At 40.2% G+C, this 22,478-nt stretch overlaps 1 protein-coding gene across 9 annotated transcripts in view; it reads left to right on the top strand.

Moving 5' to 3' along the window:
• LOC121526132 (molybdenum cofactor biosynthesis protein 1-like) overlaps positions 1-20,246 on the top strand; it is a 45,037-nt gene extending 24,791 nt beyond the window's left edge. For 3 of the 9 annotated variants that reach the window (XM_041812523.1, XM_041812522.1, XM_041812520.1), the window contains one exon: positions 58-941. In XM_041812523.1, coding sequence (XP_041668457.1) covers positions 58-719 — 662 coding nt within the window. In that variant the 3' untranslated portion in view covers positions 720-941. Of the gene's footprint in view, positions 1-57; positions 942-7,332; positions 7,498-7,837; positions 7,900-10,805; positions 10,918-10,945; positions 10,960-11,050; positions 11,164-11,645; positions 11,757-13,456; positions 13,578-13,685; positions 13,749-14,263; positions 15,380-18,610 lie in introns of those variants that run through there. The other 6 variants (XM_041812519.1, XM_041812521.1, XM_041812527.1 and 3 more) reach the window with 5 other exon arrangements.
• The last annotated feature ends 2,232 nt before the right edge of the window (positions 20,247-22,478 follow it).

The raw sequence follows: 22,478 nt of genomic DNA, 5'->3' as shown, positions 1-22,478 counted from the left end.
CATGATTAATCATCTAAATAATATTTCATATATTTCCTTTCATCTGTTTTGTTACAGGTGATGTGATTATCCAACAGTTTGGGAACTTTCTGTCTGTTGAGGCTAAAAGCGAGCACTTCCTGTCCTTTCGGTCCATAGAAACCAGGCTTGATGTGTTTCTGCATGGCTTCCTCAGTCAACCCTACCCTGAACTTTGGGGTTTCTGTCAGAAGCTTCTACTCTTATCCCATGGACGGGCAACGGTCGAGAGAGGCTTCTCCATTAACAAGGAGGTGGAGACTGTTAACCTTCAGGAGGACACTGTCATTGCCCAGAGACTGGTCTGTGACTATGTTGCAGTTTGTGGGGGGGTTGCCAATGTCCCTCTCACCAAGGAGCTGCTGACCTCGGTGGGATCAGCAAGGTCAAAATACAGAGAACACCTTGACCTGGAGAAGAGGGAGAGACAAAGTGCTGCACAAGGGCAGAAGAGGAAAGCTGCAGAAGACAACATTGCTGAGCTTAAAAAGAAAACGAAAACTCTCCTGGAGGTATGTGACTCTCTGCAGAAGGATGCAGACATGTTTGCTGAGCAAGCTGAGGGTAAGTCCGGCACGTTAATGGCTCAGCTCATCACAAAATCAAATGTCCTCAGGAAGAGGTACAAAGACAAATTGAGTGAGCTGAAAAAAATAGAGGCAGAACTGGAGATTAAGGCCACGGAACTGAGGCTCACCTGAGGCTCAACATGACATGCGTGTTTGTTCAGTAGGTCCAGTAGGTTTTTTTGTTAGATGTTTCAAGTTGCACACTACTGTTTGGCTAAATGTACTTTCTTTTTTTTGTATATTTGTATTTTTGTGTATTTTTTTGTATACTTGGTTGGAAACATGCAGTTAAACTGCACTTGTGCATACAGCTATTGAACCAGAGAGCACTGAGTATCACTTTATGTTCAATAAACAGACAAAAAGTAAACTTGAATGAGTCTCATTGAGTGACACACATGCTATGCTTGGGTTGTAATACAGCGGGATCCCCCAACCATCACCTATATTTATAGTGTTTTCGGTCTTAAATTTCATTCAAGGTGGCATTAAAAAGTTCTTAAAAAGTCTTAAATTTGACTTGCTGAAACCTGCAGATACCCTGTTATCGAAACAATGCCACAGCGAATGCATGCTGTAATCAAAGCTAAAGGCGGTCCAACGAAATATTAGAGTGTGTGACCTTTTTTTTGGTGGCAACTTTTTCTTTTGGCCAGGCAGTGTAATAGAGCACTTCATGCTTCTATCTGTTGAGAAATTTTATGGAGATACTGATTTCTTGTACCAGCAGGACTTGGCACATGCCCACAGGGAAGCTAAAGATACCAAAAACGAGTTTACTTACCATGGTATTACTGTGCTTGATTGGTCAGCCAACAATACAGATGAGCTGAAGGCTGCTATCAGCGAACCAGGGCTCCATCATACCCCAGCTCCATGCCGTGTCACAGAGAAGTAATTGTGCAAAAGGAGCTCCAACCAATTAATTAGTGCATGGAGGGGCATAATTTTCTATAGTATCAACATTTCTGTGTTATAATCCTTTTTTTGTACTGTATTTTATGATTTTGAATGTTTTGAGCTGGTAGATTTTTTACTTTAGTGAGCTATAAGCCATAATCATCAACATTTAAACAAAGAAAAATCTTGAAATATTTCACTTTGCAATGATGAATCTAGAATAAATGGAAGTTTCACTTCTTGAACTAAATCACAGGGAAAAAAAAACATGATATTCTAATTTGCTAGAATCACCTGTATGAGTAATTACTATGCAAGACCATCACATAATTTAGAGAGACAAAAGAACGAGAGCAGAGGATCTGGTTTAAGTGGATGATTTTAGAGATACATTTGGAAGTAAAAGTATATTACATTGTAGATTACGACTTTGGATCACATTCTGTGAAGAGTAAAATGAATGAACAAAGCAATGTGGTCTGACTGGTGGGTAAACAGAAGTTTTAAAGAGGACCAAAGTCTTCTGACAGACCCATAAAGATAAAAAATTATCACAGTGTCATGGGACAGGACCTCTCATGACCTGATCAAAGTTTACTGGAGTGAATGATTTGCATTAAGTGGAAACAGAAACCAGAGAAGTGATATACTGTGAGCTTTGCATTAGTGTCTGACTGTTTGTGTGAACGAGAAGCGAAACATTTCAGAGCATGTGAGAAGGATCAGGAGTATGTCTGCACAATCCAAGAAAAATATGTGATTTGTGAATACGCTGCTGTTGTTTTGATGAGAGAAAGAAGTGCAATAATCAAGCAAATAGTAAGGAGAGTAGATTAGCTTTAACTCAAAGCTTAAGTCTATCAGTAAATCATGTTTTACTTGCTATTTATTCTTGCAACACGTCCCTCCAAAAAAGCATTGTTGACCTTTGTGTTTTCTTCAGACTCTGTATGCCTCCCTTGTCTGAAAGGTTAAGAATAACATTTACTAAACTCCTGAAATAAAACATCTTAATTGAAGCTCAATCCCCTCATATTTGCTGCATGAAAAAGAACCTTTCATTCATCACAAACTTTGTTAATATCTTTGTTTCCTTCATAGTTCAGAAAAAACTGCACGTAATCACTGAACAACAATAGATTTTTATTACAACATTCTCTTCAAAGTGTTTTTGAAATCTGATTTTGCATTGGCTTAAGTTTATGTAACACTTCAATCATGATTTTAATTTGCAAGAGTATAGTTTGAAAGGTACTTAAAAGTAAAAACAAAATGAATTAGCTTGTAATACATTTTATTGATTAAAGAAGTAATCAATGCAAAACAAAATCATTAAGACATTGAGATTGGGGTAGGTCATTTTAACAAAGCTTTAGATTAATTTGCACCAATTAATCTGATAGTAGTAGATAGCTGGCATGAGTTTCATCTTATTGCGTCATGACTTACAGTCATCATGCTCAAGTCTCCACTCAGTAAGTGACTTTAACATATGCATAAAGAGACAGTGATTGTGACAGTGTTTTCACCATAAGGGACATATTTTACCTTTGAAAACAAGTTTATATTGTTCCCAGAGGTTCCCAAAACATGCCTGAGAACTTTGTTGTTAAAAAAAATACTCTAGTATTGGATTTTTGCATGTCTAAAAAGCCATCTGTTTCGGCCCTTCTCAAAACGAGCTGTTTCTGGGGCTTTAGATGTTGATGAGGTGTCTGACTCCGCCCCGGACCACACCCCTCTCAGGAAATGAATGTGGCACTCCTGACGTTAAAATGTTACAGACACTTTTATCCAAAGTTGACTGGGATTTGAACCATTAATCTCCCAGACCAAAGTTAGCAGGATAACCCACAGCAGAGAAGCAAATAAATAAACCTGTTTTAAAAGATTTAAGCAGTCTTTAACCATCAATCTTATTTCTGTGTATTTTTTTAGATAAATGTTGTGAAACTTATTTTCTCATCCAATCCAATCAAATTAAAATTTACGTAGAAAGCTAAATTAAAATTTACGTAGAAAGCTAATTTAAAAATGGCTAAATCTGCCGTTTGTTTTGTACTAAATACTAAAAACTAGGGCTGTCAAACAATATAAACTTTAATCACGATTAATCCCTGAATTTCTGCTGTTAGTCGCAATCTTTTGGGAATTCCTCTGAAAATAAGGGACTTCAGGTTAATCAAGGATTATGATATGATATGGAAATGGACTTGATGTAGATTGAAAAGAAAAGAGAACAGTAAAAAGGCAAATGTTTGATATCACAAGTTTTAGATGACTTGTTTTGTCCACTGAGCTGTCTGTGAGTCTTCAAAGTGAAATGAGACATTAAGGAGCAGTGGTGGACTCATTTTACATCACTGTGGCTACAGGGAGACAATGAAGTGGCTTGACCAAAGTGTACTGAAGAGGATAATAAAGCATGCAGTTAACTGTGATTTAAACAATTGATGCAGTGAATATTTTCCTTAATTAATTAGGATTAATGCATTTATTCTGGTCACCTTTTTAAACACAATAAAACACATTAAAATAAGGTTAATTTTAAAGCAACATGACGCTTTTTTCTCAGAAAAGCAAAGATTGATATACAGCTTTTTATAAATAAATAAAAGTTTGTTTTTAGTTTGATTTAGAAAGCTGGCCGGGTTTCTAACTAATATCTTTAACATCTGGCTGAGTCAGGCTGTGGTACCATCATGTCTAAAGACTGCCACAATTATACTGGTGCCCAAAATTCTCCATTTTGGGCACCAGATTCTCCTCCTCCACATTCTCCTCCTTCAGTGATTATTTCCCTGTAGCACTCACCCCTGGTGCTTCGAGAGGCTGGTAAAAGCCCACATTGTCTCCAAACCCCCCCCCCCCATTTGACCCATACCAGTTTGCTTACCGTCCCAACCGCTCAACAGAGGACGCCATCTCCTTTGCACTCCACCTGAGCTTAGGACATCTGGAAGGGAAGAACACACATGTGCGAATGCTGTTTTTAGACTTTAGCTTAGCATTCAGTACCATTATTCCACAGCATCTGGTGAGCAAATTGGCCTCCCTTTGTTTTAATGAATTAAAGACGGACTCCATCATGGGCAAAATGTTACAAACATCCCCTGCATTTTATTTTTTAAAAGTCTAGAATTTATTTGTATATAAGAGGAGGAAAGGCTCAAACTTTTGTTATTAGTAGGTGCAGAAAAGGTGTATTCCTGGATCTGCACCTGGTCCTTCCTGATCTTACTTGTCAGAGTGAGATGCCTTGCACATATCGGACTGTAGTATGCACAGCAATCTGGAAATATTGGTCTTGTGTCATAAATATTTAAGTCATACACTGAACGCTGACATTGCTGTAACAGAGTTATGGACAGCTGCAGCAGAGGCAGGGATAAAACGTTTCTCTCCTGTCTCCCTGTGGGGTATAAATTGATCATGGAAAGGTTATCAGTAGTAGAGGGGGAAATCCCCCCAGCAAATTGGTCTCCGCAAAGCGCTTTGACATCAGCGCAGCGTGCTTGGAGGGGGGGCTGACCTGCTTTGAGTGTGGCTTAGCATGGCCAAACTGTTGATGGAAATGCAAATCAGCATGGCTTGGTTTGGCTAGGTGCGGCCAAAAGCCCTATTGGAAAAGCCCAGCTGGTCCCAGCACACTGGAGCTCTTGTAGAGAGAGCACAGCAGCGCATGCCCTTCCTGCACCGGTTGAAAAGAGCACACCCCCCTCCAACTCTCACCACTTTCTATAGAAGGACTGTAGAGAGCATATTGACCAACTGCATTTCTGTCCGGTCAGGGGCTTGCAGCGCCTCAGACTGGAAGTCCCTGCAGAGGGTGTTGAGGACAGCAGAGAGGATCATTGGAACTACACTCCCTTCTATCCAGGACACTGCCAAAAAACGCTGCCTGACCAGGGCCCATAACATCAGCAGAGACCCCTCACACCCCCATCATAGACTGTTCTCACCGCTGCCCTCTGGAAACAGATTTCGCAGCCTTTGAAGCAGAACAGCCAGACTTAAACCAGCTTCTTCCCACAAGACTCTTAAAGTCAACGGTAACCTCACCCTTACATATCTTCTTAATCTGCCCCATTAAGTTGCTCCATGAGGAGCCCATTTAAGACTGCAATAAAAAAACTACATCGTGCAATATATGTAAATAAATATGTCAGTATATTTTATACATATTTTTATACAGTATTTAATGTCATATTTTGCCATGTTTTTACTTTTGATTTCTTATTTTTTATGTACATTGCTGCTGTTTTTATCTCTGCACCATCCGAAGCCAGGCAACAAAATTTTGTTCAGAAGTGCCCTGTTTGTAAATGTGAATGACAAATAAAGTCTGTCTAAGTCTAAGTCTAAACAAGCAGTGTTGGGGACAGCTGAACACGTAGTGGCAAAACATTCCACCGTGTCTGAAAAGGGAAAGTTCCCTGAATTTAATTTGATTACTGTTATGATTTTTGGCATCAGAAACTCATTGGGATGTTGGAAGGCAAACAGCCTACTCAGCCGTTATATTGCTTCCAGTGGAGCATCTGTCCAACTCACCTATGCTGTTTTTGTTTGTTTGTTTGTTTGTTTGTTTTTAATTTATTTATTTTTGGTAGAAAAAAAGACTAGAAAGCACCTTCGTAACATTATTGTAGCTTTTTCAAAAGGTGTTACAACTTTGGGTCACAAGAGTCACAGAAAACGCTAACAGGGAGAGGCGTTTTTAACTGTGCCGCAGGTAACATTTGAAGCGTAAGTTGTAGTCATTTGATTGTTTTTTTATCTGAAAGCTCTCTGTTGTGTGTTTCTAATCATGTTCTCCATACATTCGTAGCTCTTACAGAACATTTTCTAGTGAGCTCAGAACTTGGCTGACTTTCCGGGGTCTCTGAGGACGGTGTTGTTGTAAATAACAAGAAGTGACACAGTTTATAAAAATATTGATAAATTTTGAACCATAAGTCATGGACACTCTTTTTTCCCTCTGACAGCTGACTTCTGTGCCATTTGTTTGCTACCTTTCTACATGTCTCCGTAGCCCTAAGGGACACAGTTCTAGCGAACCCGGAACTTCAGTGACTTTTTGGGGTCTTTAAAGATTGAATCCACATTGTTAGATCTGATAATAAGCATCTTTTTATCAATATTTAATCCATTTTTGAACATTTACTTCCACTTTCTTACCAGGGCACCGCCATATTGTTTACAACAATGCATTGTTTACAGCAGTTGCATCTCTACTGCTTTGAGGAATGGCAGAATGAATCTAATGGGATAATCTCATGGATTTTTTCTTTGTATATATGTAGATATTTTGGCCTTAGTCACTAAGGTTTATGTGTGTTACAAATAAAAAATCTCTGAGTTTCAAATTCCAATTTATTTTAATCTTTTGTCTTTAGAGTCCTGTAACTTTTTTTTTTTTTTAAATCAAGTGACATTACTGGAGTAGATTTATTCTTAAAGCCTAGGTATCCTGAACAAAAGGATGTGGGCTATAGAGCTTGACTGTGCACCACAGGGTTGATGTTTTACAAGCTTTTTAAGACAAAAAGTCCAGACGAGACATGATGGGGAAAAATAGCCATGAGCTCTAAGGGTTAACTTATTTATACAGTACTACTTCTTGTACTTCAGTTACTACTAAAATATAACTGACTTAAATATGTAGTATTACAGTTTTATCTGTTTTCTAAGGGTTAACTTATTTATACAGTACTACTTCTTGTACTTCAGTTACTACTAAAATATAACTGACTTAAATATGTAGTATTACAGTTTTATCTGTTTTCTCCCTTTTCCTTATTTCGTTCCTCTACTTTTTTCCTATGGTTTCTTCCCATTACAGCAGAGCTGAGGAAGTTGGAGGGCCTAAGAACCATAGCAGTGACAACGAATGGCATGAACTTGGCCAAGCTTCTGCCAAAACTGAAAGATGCAGGACTGGACCTGATTAACATCAGCCTGGATTCACTGGTGCCTGCCAAGTTTGAGTTCATAGTGAGAAGGAAAGGTATGGAAAGCCATGTGGGTTCACATCATGGATATGTTTGGAAGAAGTGTTTTCATAGACAAATTAATTTACATATTAATCCCCTTTAGGACCATGCTTTTGCCCTTTATTTGGTTGTGCTGTTGCAGTTGAATTTTCTACAGCGTAAGAGCTCTAGGATGGCCCATGAGACTGACTTCCAGGTCAAAGAAATATCAAGGGCACATTATAGATGACAATTAAGGACAGTTGATGCAGCAATTATTTTATTTGTTATAGTGATAGCTCTGAAGCACAGTCATCTTATGCCGTGTTTCCTCTCTCCTTGCATTGCTTCTGTGGGCTTCTGCTTGCTTTTCAGGGTTCCACAAGGTCATGGAGGGCATTGACAAGGCCATTGAAATGGGCTACATCCCTGTCAAGGTACTCTGTTCATTTTTCAACCAGGGACATTTTCTTGCTTTTACAGTCATGGACGAAAGTATTGGCACCCCTGGAATTTTTGCAGAAAATACACCATTTCTCCCAGAAATGGCTGCTGTTACAAATGTTTTTGGTATACATGTTTATTTCCTTTATGTGCACTGGAACAACACAAAAAAGCAGAAGAAAAAAGACAAAATTGACATAATTTTACAAAAATAAAAAAATAGGCCAGACAAAATTATTGCCACCCTTAACTTAATATTTGGTTGCACAACCTGGAAAAAAAATAACTGAAACCAATCGCTTCCTATAACCATTAACAAGCTTCTTACACCTCTCAACTGGAATTTTGGACTACTCTTCTTTTGCAAACTGCTCCAGATCTCTCAGATTTGGAGGGTGCTTCTTGCAACAGTAGTTTTGAGATCTCCTCATAGGTGTTCAATGGGATTTAGATCTTGACTCATTGCTTGCCACTTCAGAATTCTCCAGCTTTGTCTCCAACCATTTTTTGGTGCTTTTTGAGGTATGTTTCGGGTGTTGCCCTGCTGGAACACCCATGACCTCTGACGCAGACCAAGCTTTCTGACAGTAGGCCCTACATTGTGACCCAAAATCTTTTGATAGTCTCAGATTTCATGATTCCTTGCACACTGAGTCTGCTGGACAGCCTGAATTTGTGTGGAAGTTGACTGAGGATGTTTATCCACCATTCCAACTACCCTGCGTTGCATTCATTTGTCAATTTTTCTCTTCCTTCCACGTCCAGGGAGATTAGCCACAGTTCCATGGGTTATAAACTTCTTGATTATATTACGCACAGTGGACAAAGGAATTTCAAGATCTCTGGAAATAGTCTTGAAAACTTGAGATTGTTCATATTTTTGCACGATTTTGCTTCTTAAGTCCTCAGACAATTCTTGGCTCTTCTTTCTCTTTTCCATGCTTGGTGTGACACACACAGGCACACAACACAAAGGTTGAGTCAACTTTTAGACATTCTAACTGGCTTCAGGTTTGATTTTTATATTGCCAGCACCTGTTACTGCCACAGGTGAATTTAAATGAGCCTCACATGCTTGAAATGAAATGATTTACCCACAGTTTTAAAAGGGTGCCAATGATTTTTTTCAGCCCATTTTTGAGTTTTGTGTAAAATTATGTCAGTTTTGGCTTTTTTCTTGTTTTTTTTGTTTTTTTTTTGTTTTTTGTTTTGTTCCAATGCACATAAAGTAAACTAGAAAAGCTCTCGGAGAGCGCAGACCTCCACCATTAGCACTATATCCCAGTAGTGAAGAATGGGGTGGAAACACGGTGAGGCAAAGCACTGGCTACAGGTGCCAACAGATGCACCCATGGTCTCACCGGATGACTGGAAGTCATGGCAGAGGTTGAACATTCCTTTATTCCTCCCAGCATTGTGAGTATTCTCGCTACAATTCGCTGTCATTCTCTCTGTTATGCTCCGACTCGTCTCCTCGACAGGGCGTGCGTCTTTCAAATTCTAAAAACTCCAGAACTTTGAATAGAAACACACCCAAAAACTGCTGCTGGGATTGAAGTTACTCAAGTCCGCCATCTCCTGGTTAAAGTGGTAACACTGCAAACCTCCGCCATTAGCCTTATCTCCCAATAGTACAGAATCCTTTAAAACATTCCTGGATCCAGACGGTGATCCGGATCAGTCCCAAAATCTAATCAGTTCTTCCTTATGCCATGTCTGACATTTCCTAAAAATTTCATGAAAATCTGTCCACAACTTTTTGAGTTATGTTGCTAACAAACTAACAAACAAACAAACTAGCCAATGAACAAACCCATCGGATCACATAACCTCCTTGGCGGAGGTAATAAACATGTATATACCTAAAACATTTGTAATTACAACAATTTCTGAGAGAAATGGTGTATTTATACAAAAATTCCAGGGGTGCCAATACTTTCATCCATGACTGTATGCATTTTAAGAATTTATAAAAAGCAACAATCTAGTGGAACACTAAAGTCAGCTATAATTGGTCAATGATGCAATTTTTATAAAATTTATTTTGGGAAGTGGTGTCTGAAAGTTACCTTTTCATCCTTCCAACATTTCCTATTAAAAAAAATCCCAAAATTTACACCAAAAGTCCCAGAGATTCTGTAGAATTTCCATGAAAAGATTTCAACAAACATTTCTTAAAGAAATTGCACAAAATTTACCAAAACTTTCTGGAATTTTCTGACTGAAGTAATGAGAAAACATTTTTTATGAACCAAAATGTTGGCATAAAGATTGCAGGGAGTTGCCATTTTTTTGTAACCTGGCATGGTAGTTGGATTTGTTTCATGCATCTGGAAAAACTCTCATACACACCATTTGGGAAAGGGCAGAGGCTTTGAAAAAAAACTTGGAAGGTGATTGGATGAACGTTTTGTCTGTCACATCTTTACGGGCCATTTAGAGCAACAAAACATGTGACGTAGCTGCTACCGAGGAGTAAGCTCCATAAGGAACTGCATAACGCGAACCATGGCAACTGTAGACATGTCAGTACATGACTTGTTGTTTTTTAAAAGAAAACAACTCAATGCTGTTCTTTCTTCTTATTTTGAGGAAGAAATGTCGTCATTTTCTGATCAAACCTACACTTTAGCAGCATCCATGCTGATGTCTTCCACCATATCTGCACCGGTCTCTTGTTGCTGCTTGCTCACGCCCTGGCTCCACCTGGACCCGAAAGTACTGCCCCTTGACACTGATTGGTGCTGTCACTTTCTAACTGTTCAGATGGGAGCTTTGCAAGATGGATTTGCCAGTGAGAAACATGGAAACGGGCGTATCCATCTGCTTTGCAAGGTTAATGTTTTTGTGGTACAGCTCAGTAATCAGTTGCCTATGTGGTGTGTGTTGCCCTCTGCAGGTGAACTGTGTGGTCATGCGAGGCCTGAATGAGGATGAGCTTCTGGATTTTGTGGCGCTGACGGAGAAGAAGCCCCTCGAGGTGCGCTTCATTGAGTACATGCCCTTTGATGGTAAGTAAATGCCCTTTGATGGTGAGTACATGCCCTTTGATGGTGAGTGCTTGCTTGGTTTAAGTACAAAACTAACCCTTGAAACCCACCCCTACTTCAGCCTGTCACACAAGGCCTCTTCTTCTCTCTGCAGGCAACAAATGGAACTTTAAAAAGATGGTGAGTTACCAGGAGATGCTTGACTGCATCAGGCAGCAGTGGCCTGATCTGATAAAGCTTCAAACTGAGCCGACAGACACTGCCAAGGTCAGAGTCTCTAATTGTTCTTTGTTCTCATATACTCATACTGTCTTTGTAAAGCTTGAGGTGTTTTTTTTCTTTTTTTTTTTCTAAGAAATGCTGTTTCAACAGTCTAAAATGTCCTTTTGGACATTTATAGGATTCTTTTGATGATCTTTGAATAACTCAGACCTGCAGAACACATTTTTTTAAGATTTATTTTTGGGCATTTTGTGCCTTTATTTGATAGAGGAGGACAGTGGATAGATTCTGAAACAGGAACGAGAGTTGGGAGAGACAAAGAGGCAAAGAGCCACAGGCCAGATTCAAACCCAGGCCGCCAGCGTACATGGGGTGCGCCTTGAACCACTTGACCATCTATGCGCCCCCAGAAATAATTTTTATTCTTTCTCCAGACATATTTGAAGAGCCAGTTAACCTCTTTGTGTCTGATTTTGAATAATTAAACCCATTTCAAATGTTTGACTTTCTCTTTGGACTTGGAACAGATGTTTAAAGTGCCAGACTTCAAAGGTCAGATTGGCTTCATCACCTCAATGTCCGACCATTTCTGTGGATCCTGCAACCGATTACGCATCACGGCCGATGGCAACCTCAAGGTAAAGCTATGGATGTTGTTTGATAAATTTAAGACCCTGTAAAGTGAAATCCAGAATCTGTGTCTAAACACACTAGATACAGTGCCGTGAAAAAGGATTTTCCCCCTCTCTTGTTCCTGACTTTTTCGACTAAAACTATGATTAAAACTATTCGTCAATGGCCTTTTTTCCATGACAAAAACTAGACCGAGACTAACAAAAATAGACCTGTAATGACTAAAACTGACAACAGCTAAGTTTATTTTTTGTCAAAATGACTAAAACTAGACAAAAATGTAATGTAGTTTTTGTCAGACATTCAAAATCCATGATATTTCTCCACTGTGGGTAAATCTGTCAAAAAACAATGCATCTGTATCTATTGTGCCTCACAACTGTAGAAAGCAGGTACCCCAGGTTTTGCAGAGTGCAGAGAACACACTACCATGATTTGGTACCAGATTGAGACAAAAAAATAAATGCTTGGACTGAAAGTAAAGACTAAAATGTAAGGATTTTTTATGGGCTAAAACTAGACTAAAAGGTTTTGAGTTTTCGTCAACTAAAACTCAAAACATTTAGACTAAAATTAGACTAAAACTATAAAGGATAGAAATGACTAAAATGTGACTAAAACTAAAATGCATTTCATTTAAAGTCTAAAATTAAAACTGCTCACGCTGTTCCTCACGCTAAACATCTCCTGTTTAGCGGACATTTAGAATGCTAAGTGAGGCAAATATCAGGGATTACATGAATGTCTGACAGAACTAAAGTTCTGCTGAAATTTTTACCACAACGACCTAATTTAAGATCTCTAGCGTCTCCTCCCCATCATGAGACATGGGTGATGATGAATATATCTACTAATTTTTTCCGCAAATCACCAGATTAATAATCAGAGAAGTGCTAAACTAAACGAAAGTAAAGTTTATCAGCCATGTGTGTGACATCAACAGCTCCGCGCCATGCCAAGTGACGCCATAATTGCGTAACACAATGAATCGATACATAAAGTCGTTGTCAACACTTTTTTTTTCCATTTGTGGATAATGGCTCTGACTGTGGTTGACTGGAGTCCCAAAGCCTTGGAAATGGCTTTGTAACCTTTTCCAGACTGAAAGATTTCAATCCCTTAGTTTCTCATTGTGGTGTTCTGTTTCCTATCAGTCATGGTTGTCATTTCTAATTCTTAACATGCAACCATCATTATTGACAAACACTTCCTACAGAATAGGAGCTAGGTTTATGCTCATGATAGCCATACATTTGTTTTCCATTTGTTGTTTCTCTTGTCCCTCTTTCTGCATCCCCGTTTTCTCTCTTCTTGCTTCTCCCACGGCCCCTACCCCTTTCCAACCCCAGTGTGGCTTTGGCAGATGGCAGTCAACATGAGCCTAGTTCTGCTCGAGATTCCTGCCCATCAAAGGGAAGGTTTTCCTCGCCACAGCAATGGTGCCAAATACTGCTAGTACTGAGCTAATGGTGATAAGCATTGGGTCTTTATGAGTATGGTCTAGGCTTGCCCTCTTTGTAAAGTGTCTTGAGATAACTTCAGTTATGAATTGACTCTACACAAACAAAGATTGATTGATTGATCAATTGATTGATACTTTGCTGCCCTTACTGCCTATGTCAAAGCTTCTGTTCTGTGAGTCATTTTGACTCAAACTTTATCTTCTTTGTCCTTCATTCTCTCCCTCCTGCCTGTCCTTTCTCAGGTGTGCTTGTTCGGGAACTCTGAGGTGTCCTTAAGAGATGTTTTGCGCTCAGGCTCCTCAGATGAAGAGCTTCTTCACATCATTGGAGCAGCAGTAGGCAGGAAGAAGAAACAACATGCAGGTAGATTTTACTACTAACACACTTTTAGTTAAGCTGAGGTTAAGTTGAAGATTATTTAGAAATGCAGCATTTAACTATAATGTTCTGTCCTTCTGTTTGTGTCTTCAGGAATGTTTAGTATCTCCCAGATGAAGAACAGACCTATGATCCTCATTGGTGGGTGACATGGCTGTACGTACAAAACTCTCAAACTCAGTGTTTCTGTCACTGTGCAGTTAGGATTTTCTGTAATGTTACGGTCATCATGAAATAAGATACAACAGTACTTTTTGATACTACATGCTTAAAAACAAAAACTGTCGTTTTTATGTTTAACAGTATCAAAATGTATAAAAGAACTGAGATCTACAATAATATTTCAACCGAATGCTGCTACAGCAAAAGACAGCAGAAATAAAGAAGGCAATCTCTGTTAATAGAACCAAGGTGGTGAAACAATTGACCCTGATTTCTGATTGTTCGTCAGTGATTACCCTCTAAAGCAGTGGTTCTCAACTGGGGACTATCCACAAGTGGTTTGAAGAGCTGTTCAGTGTGTCATAAATTTATGCCAGGAAAAAACATGTACTGAAAAGTTTATGATGTGTATGAAATGTATGGAGACATATTCATTCATTTATTTTACTTTCCTTGAGGTAAGTCATTTGGTATATTTTATCATTTTTTAACTTATCTCCTTCTCACAGGATGCAAGAAAACAAGGTAAATCTTCAAGATATTACCAAAAAGCTTCCCACCATCACTGGAGAATGTTGTAATGTTTTATGAGTTTCTGTCAACGAAAAAAAATACCAAAAGTTGAAGAGACTAAAACTAATGAATGATTTGCCTCCTCTGTCACCTGTTGTCCTTACTGAGCAATGTTCTCATTCAAACTAGAACTCCATGTGGTTTTAGTCTTTAAATGAAATGCATTTTACTTTAAGTGACATTTTAGTCATTTCTATCCTTTATAGTTTTAGTCTAATTTTAGTTGACGAAAACTCAAAACATTTTAGCAGGAATGTCCCCATCCCGATCACATGTATTGGATCGGAGCTGATATTAAGCGTTTTTAATTGATTGGCAATCGGCAATTTAATCTGATCAGCCCAGCTGATCATTTACATCAGTTGCCTTAAATGGAGCAGAATTTGCAACAGGCAGTAAATGCACCAGTAAAGCAGCAGTAGCAACATTAGCTTTCATGTGTTAAAATGTCAGCAGTGTGGAAAAACTTCAAACGTGAGAGTGAAAACATTTCAACGGCCACTTGCAGCATCTGTAACCATGTGTACACACCAATCGCGAGTAAATTTAGTCGCGCGTAAGTGATTCGTGCATATGAGGTGAATTTGCGCCGCCCCATCACTTCATCGCGTCTATGTGCAAGTTCAAAAATCTGAACTCCGGCGAAATTTCGCAGTGCGATGGCCAGCAGCATGGAGATCCCCTGGCGACGTCACCAGATGTCCCCTAGGGAGGACCGGCCTGGGAGGAAGCAGCTCATTCAACACGAAAATGGAGCAGAGACTGGGGTTGTCTGTTTCTGTGTGTACCCCGAGCTCTACTACACAACGTGCCTGTTCCACCAGCACAGAAATAAAAAGAGTTCGCTTGGAGGAAAGTGAGTGAGGAGGTCGGATTGCCTGGTAAGTTGTATTAACATCCGTCTATCACTCGTTTTCTGCCATCTATTACCATGTTAGCACAACAGTTAGCACTGCCCAAGCTAGCATAACACCGTCGGGCATGCTAATTTTCCCCTCACTACTGGACAAAATCAGATGAGTTATGCTGAAGGAAATGGAAGAAACAGAGGGACACGTATTTGCAGGAGAGGAGAAAGGAGACAGAGTGGAGGAGAGGGTCGGGGGCAGAGCCATTTAAAAGACCCCTTCATCACCAAAGGGGGACGAGTAGTAACATGTAGAGGGGGGTCAGACTGCAGAGGACTGTCACGTCAGGGCTCAGCAGCAGCAGCATCAGGGCAAGCAGATGAGGTATAAAGTTTGTTGACAGCACACACAGCATAAGAAATATTTTAGGGAGAAATGTCTTCATTGGCTACAAATGGAAAGTTATTTTTATGCCACTTTGTGGACAAACAATAATATAAATAGTCATAGCTTAACCTGTATACTGTGTTAATATGTACACTTTTGTATTTTATCAGAACTTCATGTACTCCTCTCTGAAAAACTACTACCTGCTGCTGCCTCTGCACCTCCAGCACCTGGCCCATCCACTCCAGCTGCTGTTCCATCAGGTATGTAAATGAATAGAGCCACATTAATCAACAAATTATGGATTTGTTATTAAATTGATCAGTCAACACTTTAAAGAAGGAGGGAAGTAATCTATAACAGCTTTCTTTAGACCAGATATTTTATAAAGTAATTCATGCATATATGTTTATCTTTGGTAGCGCTAATGCTGCCTCTCATGTCACAACCTGATCCTTTTCTGTGTATTTCCTTAGTAGTATTCTGTCGATAAAATACAATAGTATCACACTAAATATGTTGTTTCCATTACAGAGACCCCAAGAAGGAGACCCCCCCCCCAGGTCACTCCAGACAGCAGCTGACGGAGGTGGAGAGGATGAAATGTTCATCAAGTCTACTTCCTTCCCTGCAGAGTTTGTTTGCTCAGATGAACAAATTTGTCTTCAAAATCATAAACTGATTTATGAATATAGCACTGTTCTGCTTAATCTAGAACAACTGGAACCAACAGAATAGTTTTGGTTTCTACAAACTGAGGCAAAAATCTCTGCAGGGAACGAGCCAGACTTTAATCTCCTTTCTCCTCTCCTTCTGATCCATTCTGATCCTTCCATTTAACTCCTCCAAGCAAGCTCCTTTGTGTTTCTGTTGCAAATTGATTTAAGTTTGTTTAAATGTTAAGTTAAATGTTTGTCCCTGCTTGTTGGTCCTTTTTATGAATTAAATTGTCTTTTAATAACTATTATAGTGTGACTTTTTAAGGTAACAATCTTTTGTGTTTCTTATTATCATGGAGTAGATATTTGGTTAATATTAACGCTCATGGGCGTATCAGCACTATATGGTCATTTAAAGTCTAAATATTGCTCATGTTTCCTCAGCTGCTAAATCTGGGATAACTTTCAGTCAAAAACTTCTTGATTGGAAGCCTCTCACCAAGGTAATTAAAAGAACAAGTACTAAATTTCAGTCATAAAATCATTCACAGATTCAGCAGTCCTGATACATGTTGCTGTCTTGTTAAACCTAAATTAAAATAGTTTTATCTGAAGTAAAGTGCTACCTGTCATTAAGTTAATAGTTAGTCATTCTAAAGCCCAGGATCTACCTCCTTTTTCCCTGTAGATAAAGTGTGTTATTGGTATCAAGACCTTTATAGATGAGCTTTTTCTGGATCTGTGGACATTACTCTGTTAAGAATAGGCTACCTATTATCATTACTTCCTATGCGTGATGCCTAGAGAAATGTATCTTTCAAACAAGAAATGAAATTAGTTACTGAATATTTCCATTAGCATTCAGAATTTCATTATAGTAATAGGACAGGTGTCAAAGCACTGAAACAATTTTATTATGGTGTTTATATGAAATATAAAAGTGCAGGAAGTTTGCTCCTTGGTGCTGTTGCTGTCTCTTAAAAGAGCTGTGGTGGTGTGATGCTTTTTGCACTACATGATGAATTTGCTATGAGACTGCTCCTGCTGAGAAGTATGCCATGAGGTTTTCAGATTGCAGTGATTATATCCAGGATGATCTTGCAGACGGAGGGAACACTGAGCCACAAGCTCATCAGTGGCAGGAGCAGAGAAAAACTGTAGATGAGGGTCACCACGAAGTAGGATCATTGTAATATTACATGTGTACATGACTGCGCATGAGTGTCCTCATGTCTTCTGCTCTAAATTGGTAATGGTGGTGTGTGAAATCAACAAGTCACTTTTACTTTTCCCTTCATCTGGCTGAGATCATTTCCAGCATCTGATTACTTTTATCAAAATACAATTCATCTGTAGCTATTCTGCCTCTCATCTGTAGAAAGCAGGGACCCCAGGTTTTGCAGAGTGCATAGAACACACTACCATGGTTTGGTACTAGATTTAGGCAAGAAAAAAAAAGCTTGGACTGAGAGTAAAGACTGAAATGTAAGGAATTTTTATGGACTGAAACTAGACTAAAATGTTTTGAGTTTTAATTGACTTAAACTAGACAAAAACTAAGACATTTCATCTAAAGACTTAAACTAAGACTAAAAATAAAAATAGCTGCCAAAATAATCACTATTTTAATGTCAGACAAAAACTACATTACATTTTACTCTAGTTTTAGTCATCTTGATGACAACTAAACTTAGTTTTTGTCACTTTTAATCACCAAAGATCCATTTTTGTTAGTCTGTTTTGTCATGGAAAAAATGGCTGTTGATGAACATTTTAGTCATAGTTTTAGTCAACGAAATTAACACTGATAGTTCAGGCAGGCCATAGAGTCAAGTGGTGCCATATAATTGAGATCAGCAGCAAGCCGTCATCAGCTAACATCCAGCTGATTTGCTTCTAAGCATGCAATTGGCTTATCACTCTCATGTGGCCTTCTTAAAGCTGTTCTAGACAGCCTTCTGTTTGCTGCTCCCCCTGAAAACTCTTTGATTTTTTTTTTTAACTTAGCATCAGGCTGCAACATAACAGAATTAAAAAGAGTGAAGGGAGTCTGAGTATTTTCTGAATGCACTACTTCTGCTCCTGCAGTCACATGTAGATGTGTCCTTGGGCCCAGTTTGCTCCTACCACCTGGTCAGTGGTGTGTAAATGGGTGTGAATGCAATTGAATGGAATTAGCTAATACTGATGGCCAATTCTCCATAGCAGCCTCTGCCATCAGTGTGTGAATGAGGAGTGAACGTTGTGAAAGAGTATGAATGGGTAGGTGTGACCTGAGGTGTAAAAGCATTGGAGTAGTGAGATGACCAGAAAAGCGCTATACAAGCTCAAGTCCATTTACCATATATTGATATGCATCTAAAGATGCTGATTCTTCTTTTTCCAACAGGTACCAGAATCCAACGGTCCATATCACCCAACAGCCAGAGAGACGTCCCTAATATTTCCCTGCATACAGCTGCTACAGCCCAGTCTGCAAAAACAGACCCTCACACATGGTGTTCAGTCAGTGGGAGAGTCCTGAGGAGAGGAGAGGATTTATTGTGCCTTCCACTCTGCACTGCTTCAGTACGAGAAGCCATTGTTTGCTCCTCTCAGACTAAAAACAGTCAGGGTATCCATGCTAGATCAGACATTAACAAAGACAATATAATGGACAGCATCCCCAGTGTACCAACCATTCCCGCCTCTGAGGCTGTTGATGGTCTCAATTTGTGTAATTCTGCAAGTTCACCATCCTTCACAAATATGAGGAGTTGCATAGTTGAAGATTGTCTCAGGTACACACATGCCAAGAGTCCGAAGAGCCAATCATCTAGGACCCAAGGAACACATGTTTTTTGCACACTTATCAACACTAGAATAAATGTTCAGCACTTCAACATAAGACTGTACCATAATAGAAGCTCCAGTAAAGACTGTGGGGTCAAACTGGGAGCAGAGCAGAGTGATCAGAACAGGTCAGACTTAGATATCAAAGCCCAGCTGACACACACAGATGCCCAGGGTCAAGCCTCCATGGTGGATGTTGGGGGGAAAATCCCCACACGGCGAACGGCCACAGCCAGTGCCACTGTCATCCTGGGCCCAACAGCTTTCTGGCTGCTGCAGGACAACCAGCTAGCTAAGGGTGACGCCCTGGCTGTGGCACAGTTATCCGGCATCATGGCCTCCAAACAGACCTCAGCCCTCATCCCGCTGTGCCATCCGCTCCCCTTAGACCACACCTCCATCACCTTTGACCTGGATGAGCTGCAGAAGGCTGTGGTCATCACAGCAGCATGTTGCACTACGGGCAGGACAGGAGTGGAGATGGAGGCTCTGACTGCAGTTTCTGTTGCGGCGCTGACCATCTATGACATGTGCAAGGCTGTGAGCCATGATATCATCATAACGGATATAAACTTGGTCAGTAAAACAGGTGGAAAGAAGGACTTCCATCGCCATTCTATGCCTTCTCCTTCAACAGTAAATTCTAATGAAGGATCCTCAGAATGAATTACTTTTGGTCAATGTGCACCGTTTTTGCTTGATTTGACATGCTTTTTTTCCCAAACTGAAGCTAAGAATCAAAATGAAGATCTCTAAACAGCTCCAAACATCAAGAGACCTCATATCTGACATACAGAGTGCAGCCAGCTAATGCTGCTTGTCTGTCCTTTGTAGTCTGTAGGGGGCACACAAGTATGAACTTTAAGTGAAGAGCAGACTGAGAACAGCCTCTGTACTTTTATACTTTGAATGTGTTGTATGTTTTTGAAAAGATGCATCGGCCCTTTTGACAATGTCAGATAATGTGAGCATGATCAGATATCAGTTGCAGATGTTTTTCTGTTGTGTCCCAACAATTTAATGCTGGCATTTAGCAGACAAAACGGCTGATTTTGAGAAATAAGCTATAATTGGGTAGAAAATATGACCTGTTGGACAAATTTTTATCTGTTTTCATGGTCAAACATGAGAAAATGTTGGAATTGTGGGGTTGTGACAGCAAAAGAAGTAATTAAAAAAAGCATTGTTTTTGGCATTGGCCTTGAGTTTTACTTTTAGTGCATAATAAAGTTTGAATGAAGTCCACATACTAGACATGATACATTATAGAACACCACTGCAACTGAGTCATCACAGCTTTAATTAGGCCAGCTGATGGTGTTAACTGCAATTCAGGATGTCAAACTGCAACAACTGGTTTAAGAATGTAAAAGATGCTGTGTTTTAACAGCCAGTCAGCATCTTAGAGCTCAGAGAGGTCTGCATGTAAGATAGCAAACACAATGATAAACAAATCGTGACAAATCAGGAGGGCAGTAAGTAGTCCTGTATGTTTTCAAACATCCTGGTGCAGGGGTCAGTGATGCTGCCTCACAGCAAAAGTGTTCCTGGTTTGAAGCCCAGCTACAGGGCCTTTCTGTGTGGAGCTGGCATGTTCACCTTGTGTATGCTTGTCGGGTTAACTGGCTATTCTAAGTTGACCATAGGTGTTTGTGACTCTACCTGGCTGTTTGTCTCTATAATTTAGCTGTGTGATTGAGGCAACCAGCACAGAGTGAACCCCGCCTGGGGACTTTAATGGCATTTATTCAAATACATGTGCAGTAATCTGGAGTTGGTCCACCTTTTGCAGCTTTAACAGCCTCCACTCTTCTTGGAAGGCTTTCCACAAAGGTTTGGAGTGTTTCGATGGGAATTTGTGCTCATTCATTCTGTAAAGCATATATGAGGTCAGGCACTGATACTGGACGAGAAAGCCAAGCTCATAATCTCTGTCCCAGTTCATCCAAAGGTGCTTGATTGGATTGAGGTCAGGGCTCTGTGTGGGCCAGTCAAGTTCTTCCACACCAAACCCATCATATCATGTCTTTATAGTCTTTGCTTTGTAGGCACAGTCATGTTGGAATAGAGAAGGGGCTTCCCTAAACTGTTGCCACAAAGTTGGAAGCAAAGCATTGACCAAAATGTCTTGGTGTGCTGAAGCGTTAAGATTGGACTTCACTGAAGATAAGTGGCCCAGAACAAACCCTGAAAAACAGCCCCATACTGTGGTGTTTATGCTCCATGAATTAATATTCTTGTCAGTGATATGAATGACTGACATTTATCTGCTCGGCTCCAAACTTTATTGACAGGTTACAACAATAACAACTGTCTGCGTGCCTGCGCACATGTGTAGTCTTGCTTTTCAAAACAGGCTATCTTTATTTAACTCACTTCATGTGACATCTCCCCTCTAAATAAAAGAGTTCCTGACTTAAAAACTTCTAATTCCATGTCTCTGGGTGTGCTGACTCAGACAGAGCCACTCAGGGCTCTGCAGGAAGTTCTTCATTCACTAGTTAGTTGTTCCTGCGGTTCCTCCTCGGTGGGTCACCTCAGTCTGTTTGTAATGTGGATGATCATGGCGCGACGTCCTCATGCTGCACCACAGCTCTTGTTGCCCATGTTTTCTCGCCATCAATTTTAAGACGAACCTGGTCACCACAGCTGATAGGAGTGAATGGCTTTGTTAAGTACCGGCGGTTGTAGAACCTCTTAAATGACTGCTTGGCTTGCTTGTTGTTCTTTCTCGCTCTCTCAAGATCAGGCCAGGTGGGTCTTAGATTTTCCTTGAAGGTTGGCAGAGTCATGCGTAGACAATGTCCCATCATGAGATTTGCAGGGCTCTCCCCATGGGCTCTGTTAGCATTGAGTGATATGTTAGAAGCACCAGGTGAGGGTCATCCTGCTTGGCTTTGGCTGTTTGGACTGCACGTTCAGTCATACCATTAGATTGGGGAACATGAGGGATGGAAATTGAACTCTGCTGCGAATTTTTGCAGTGTTGGCATGACTGTGTGAGTTCTCTCACATTGTTGCCAATGCCTGGCCACCAGATGCCGTTTTTGTAGTGCTGTCTACATTTTGTCCGCCCCTGGTGACCCCGATGTATTCTCTGGAGGTGATCTAATTGCCACGCCTCAGGACTCCGTTCAGCTCGCTCAGTACTGCGCATTCAGGAAAGTAATGCTTGGCTGACATAGCTGTGCTTCTAATATGGTTGGGCCAACCATTTCTTATGTAGTTAAGGATGACTAGCAACTCACTATCCCTCTCTGTCTGATCTTAGATCTGCTCCAGGACTGGCTTCCTCATTCCCACACTATCCTCTACAGCATCCACATATGCCTGAACCTCCTGTTCCAGGTTGTTTAGTTCTGTGCTCTGTAACGGTGCCTTGACAATGCGTTGGCAGCGACAAGGTTTTTCGCCGGAACATACAC

Source organism: Cheilinus undulatus, linkage group 18, assembly GCF_018320785.1.
Source record: "Cheilinus undulatus linkage group 18, ASM1832078v1, whole genome shotgun sequence".
Taxonomy (NCBI): Eukaryota; Metazoa; Chordata; class Actinopteri; order Labriformes; family Labridae; genus Cheilinus; species Cheilinus undulatus.
Note: the sequence above shows the minus strand (reverse complement) of the source record. Positions and strands in the feature narration are given on the sequence as shown.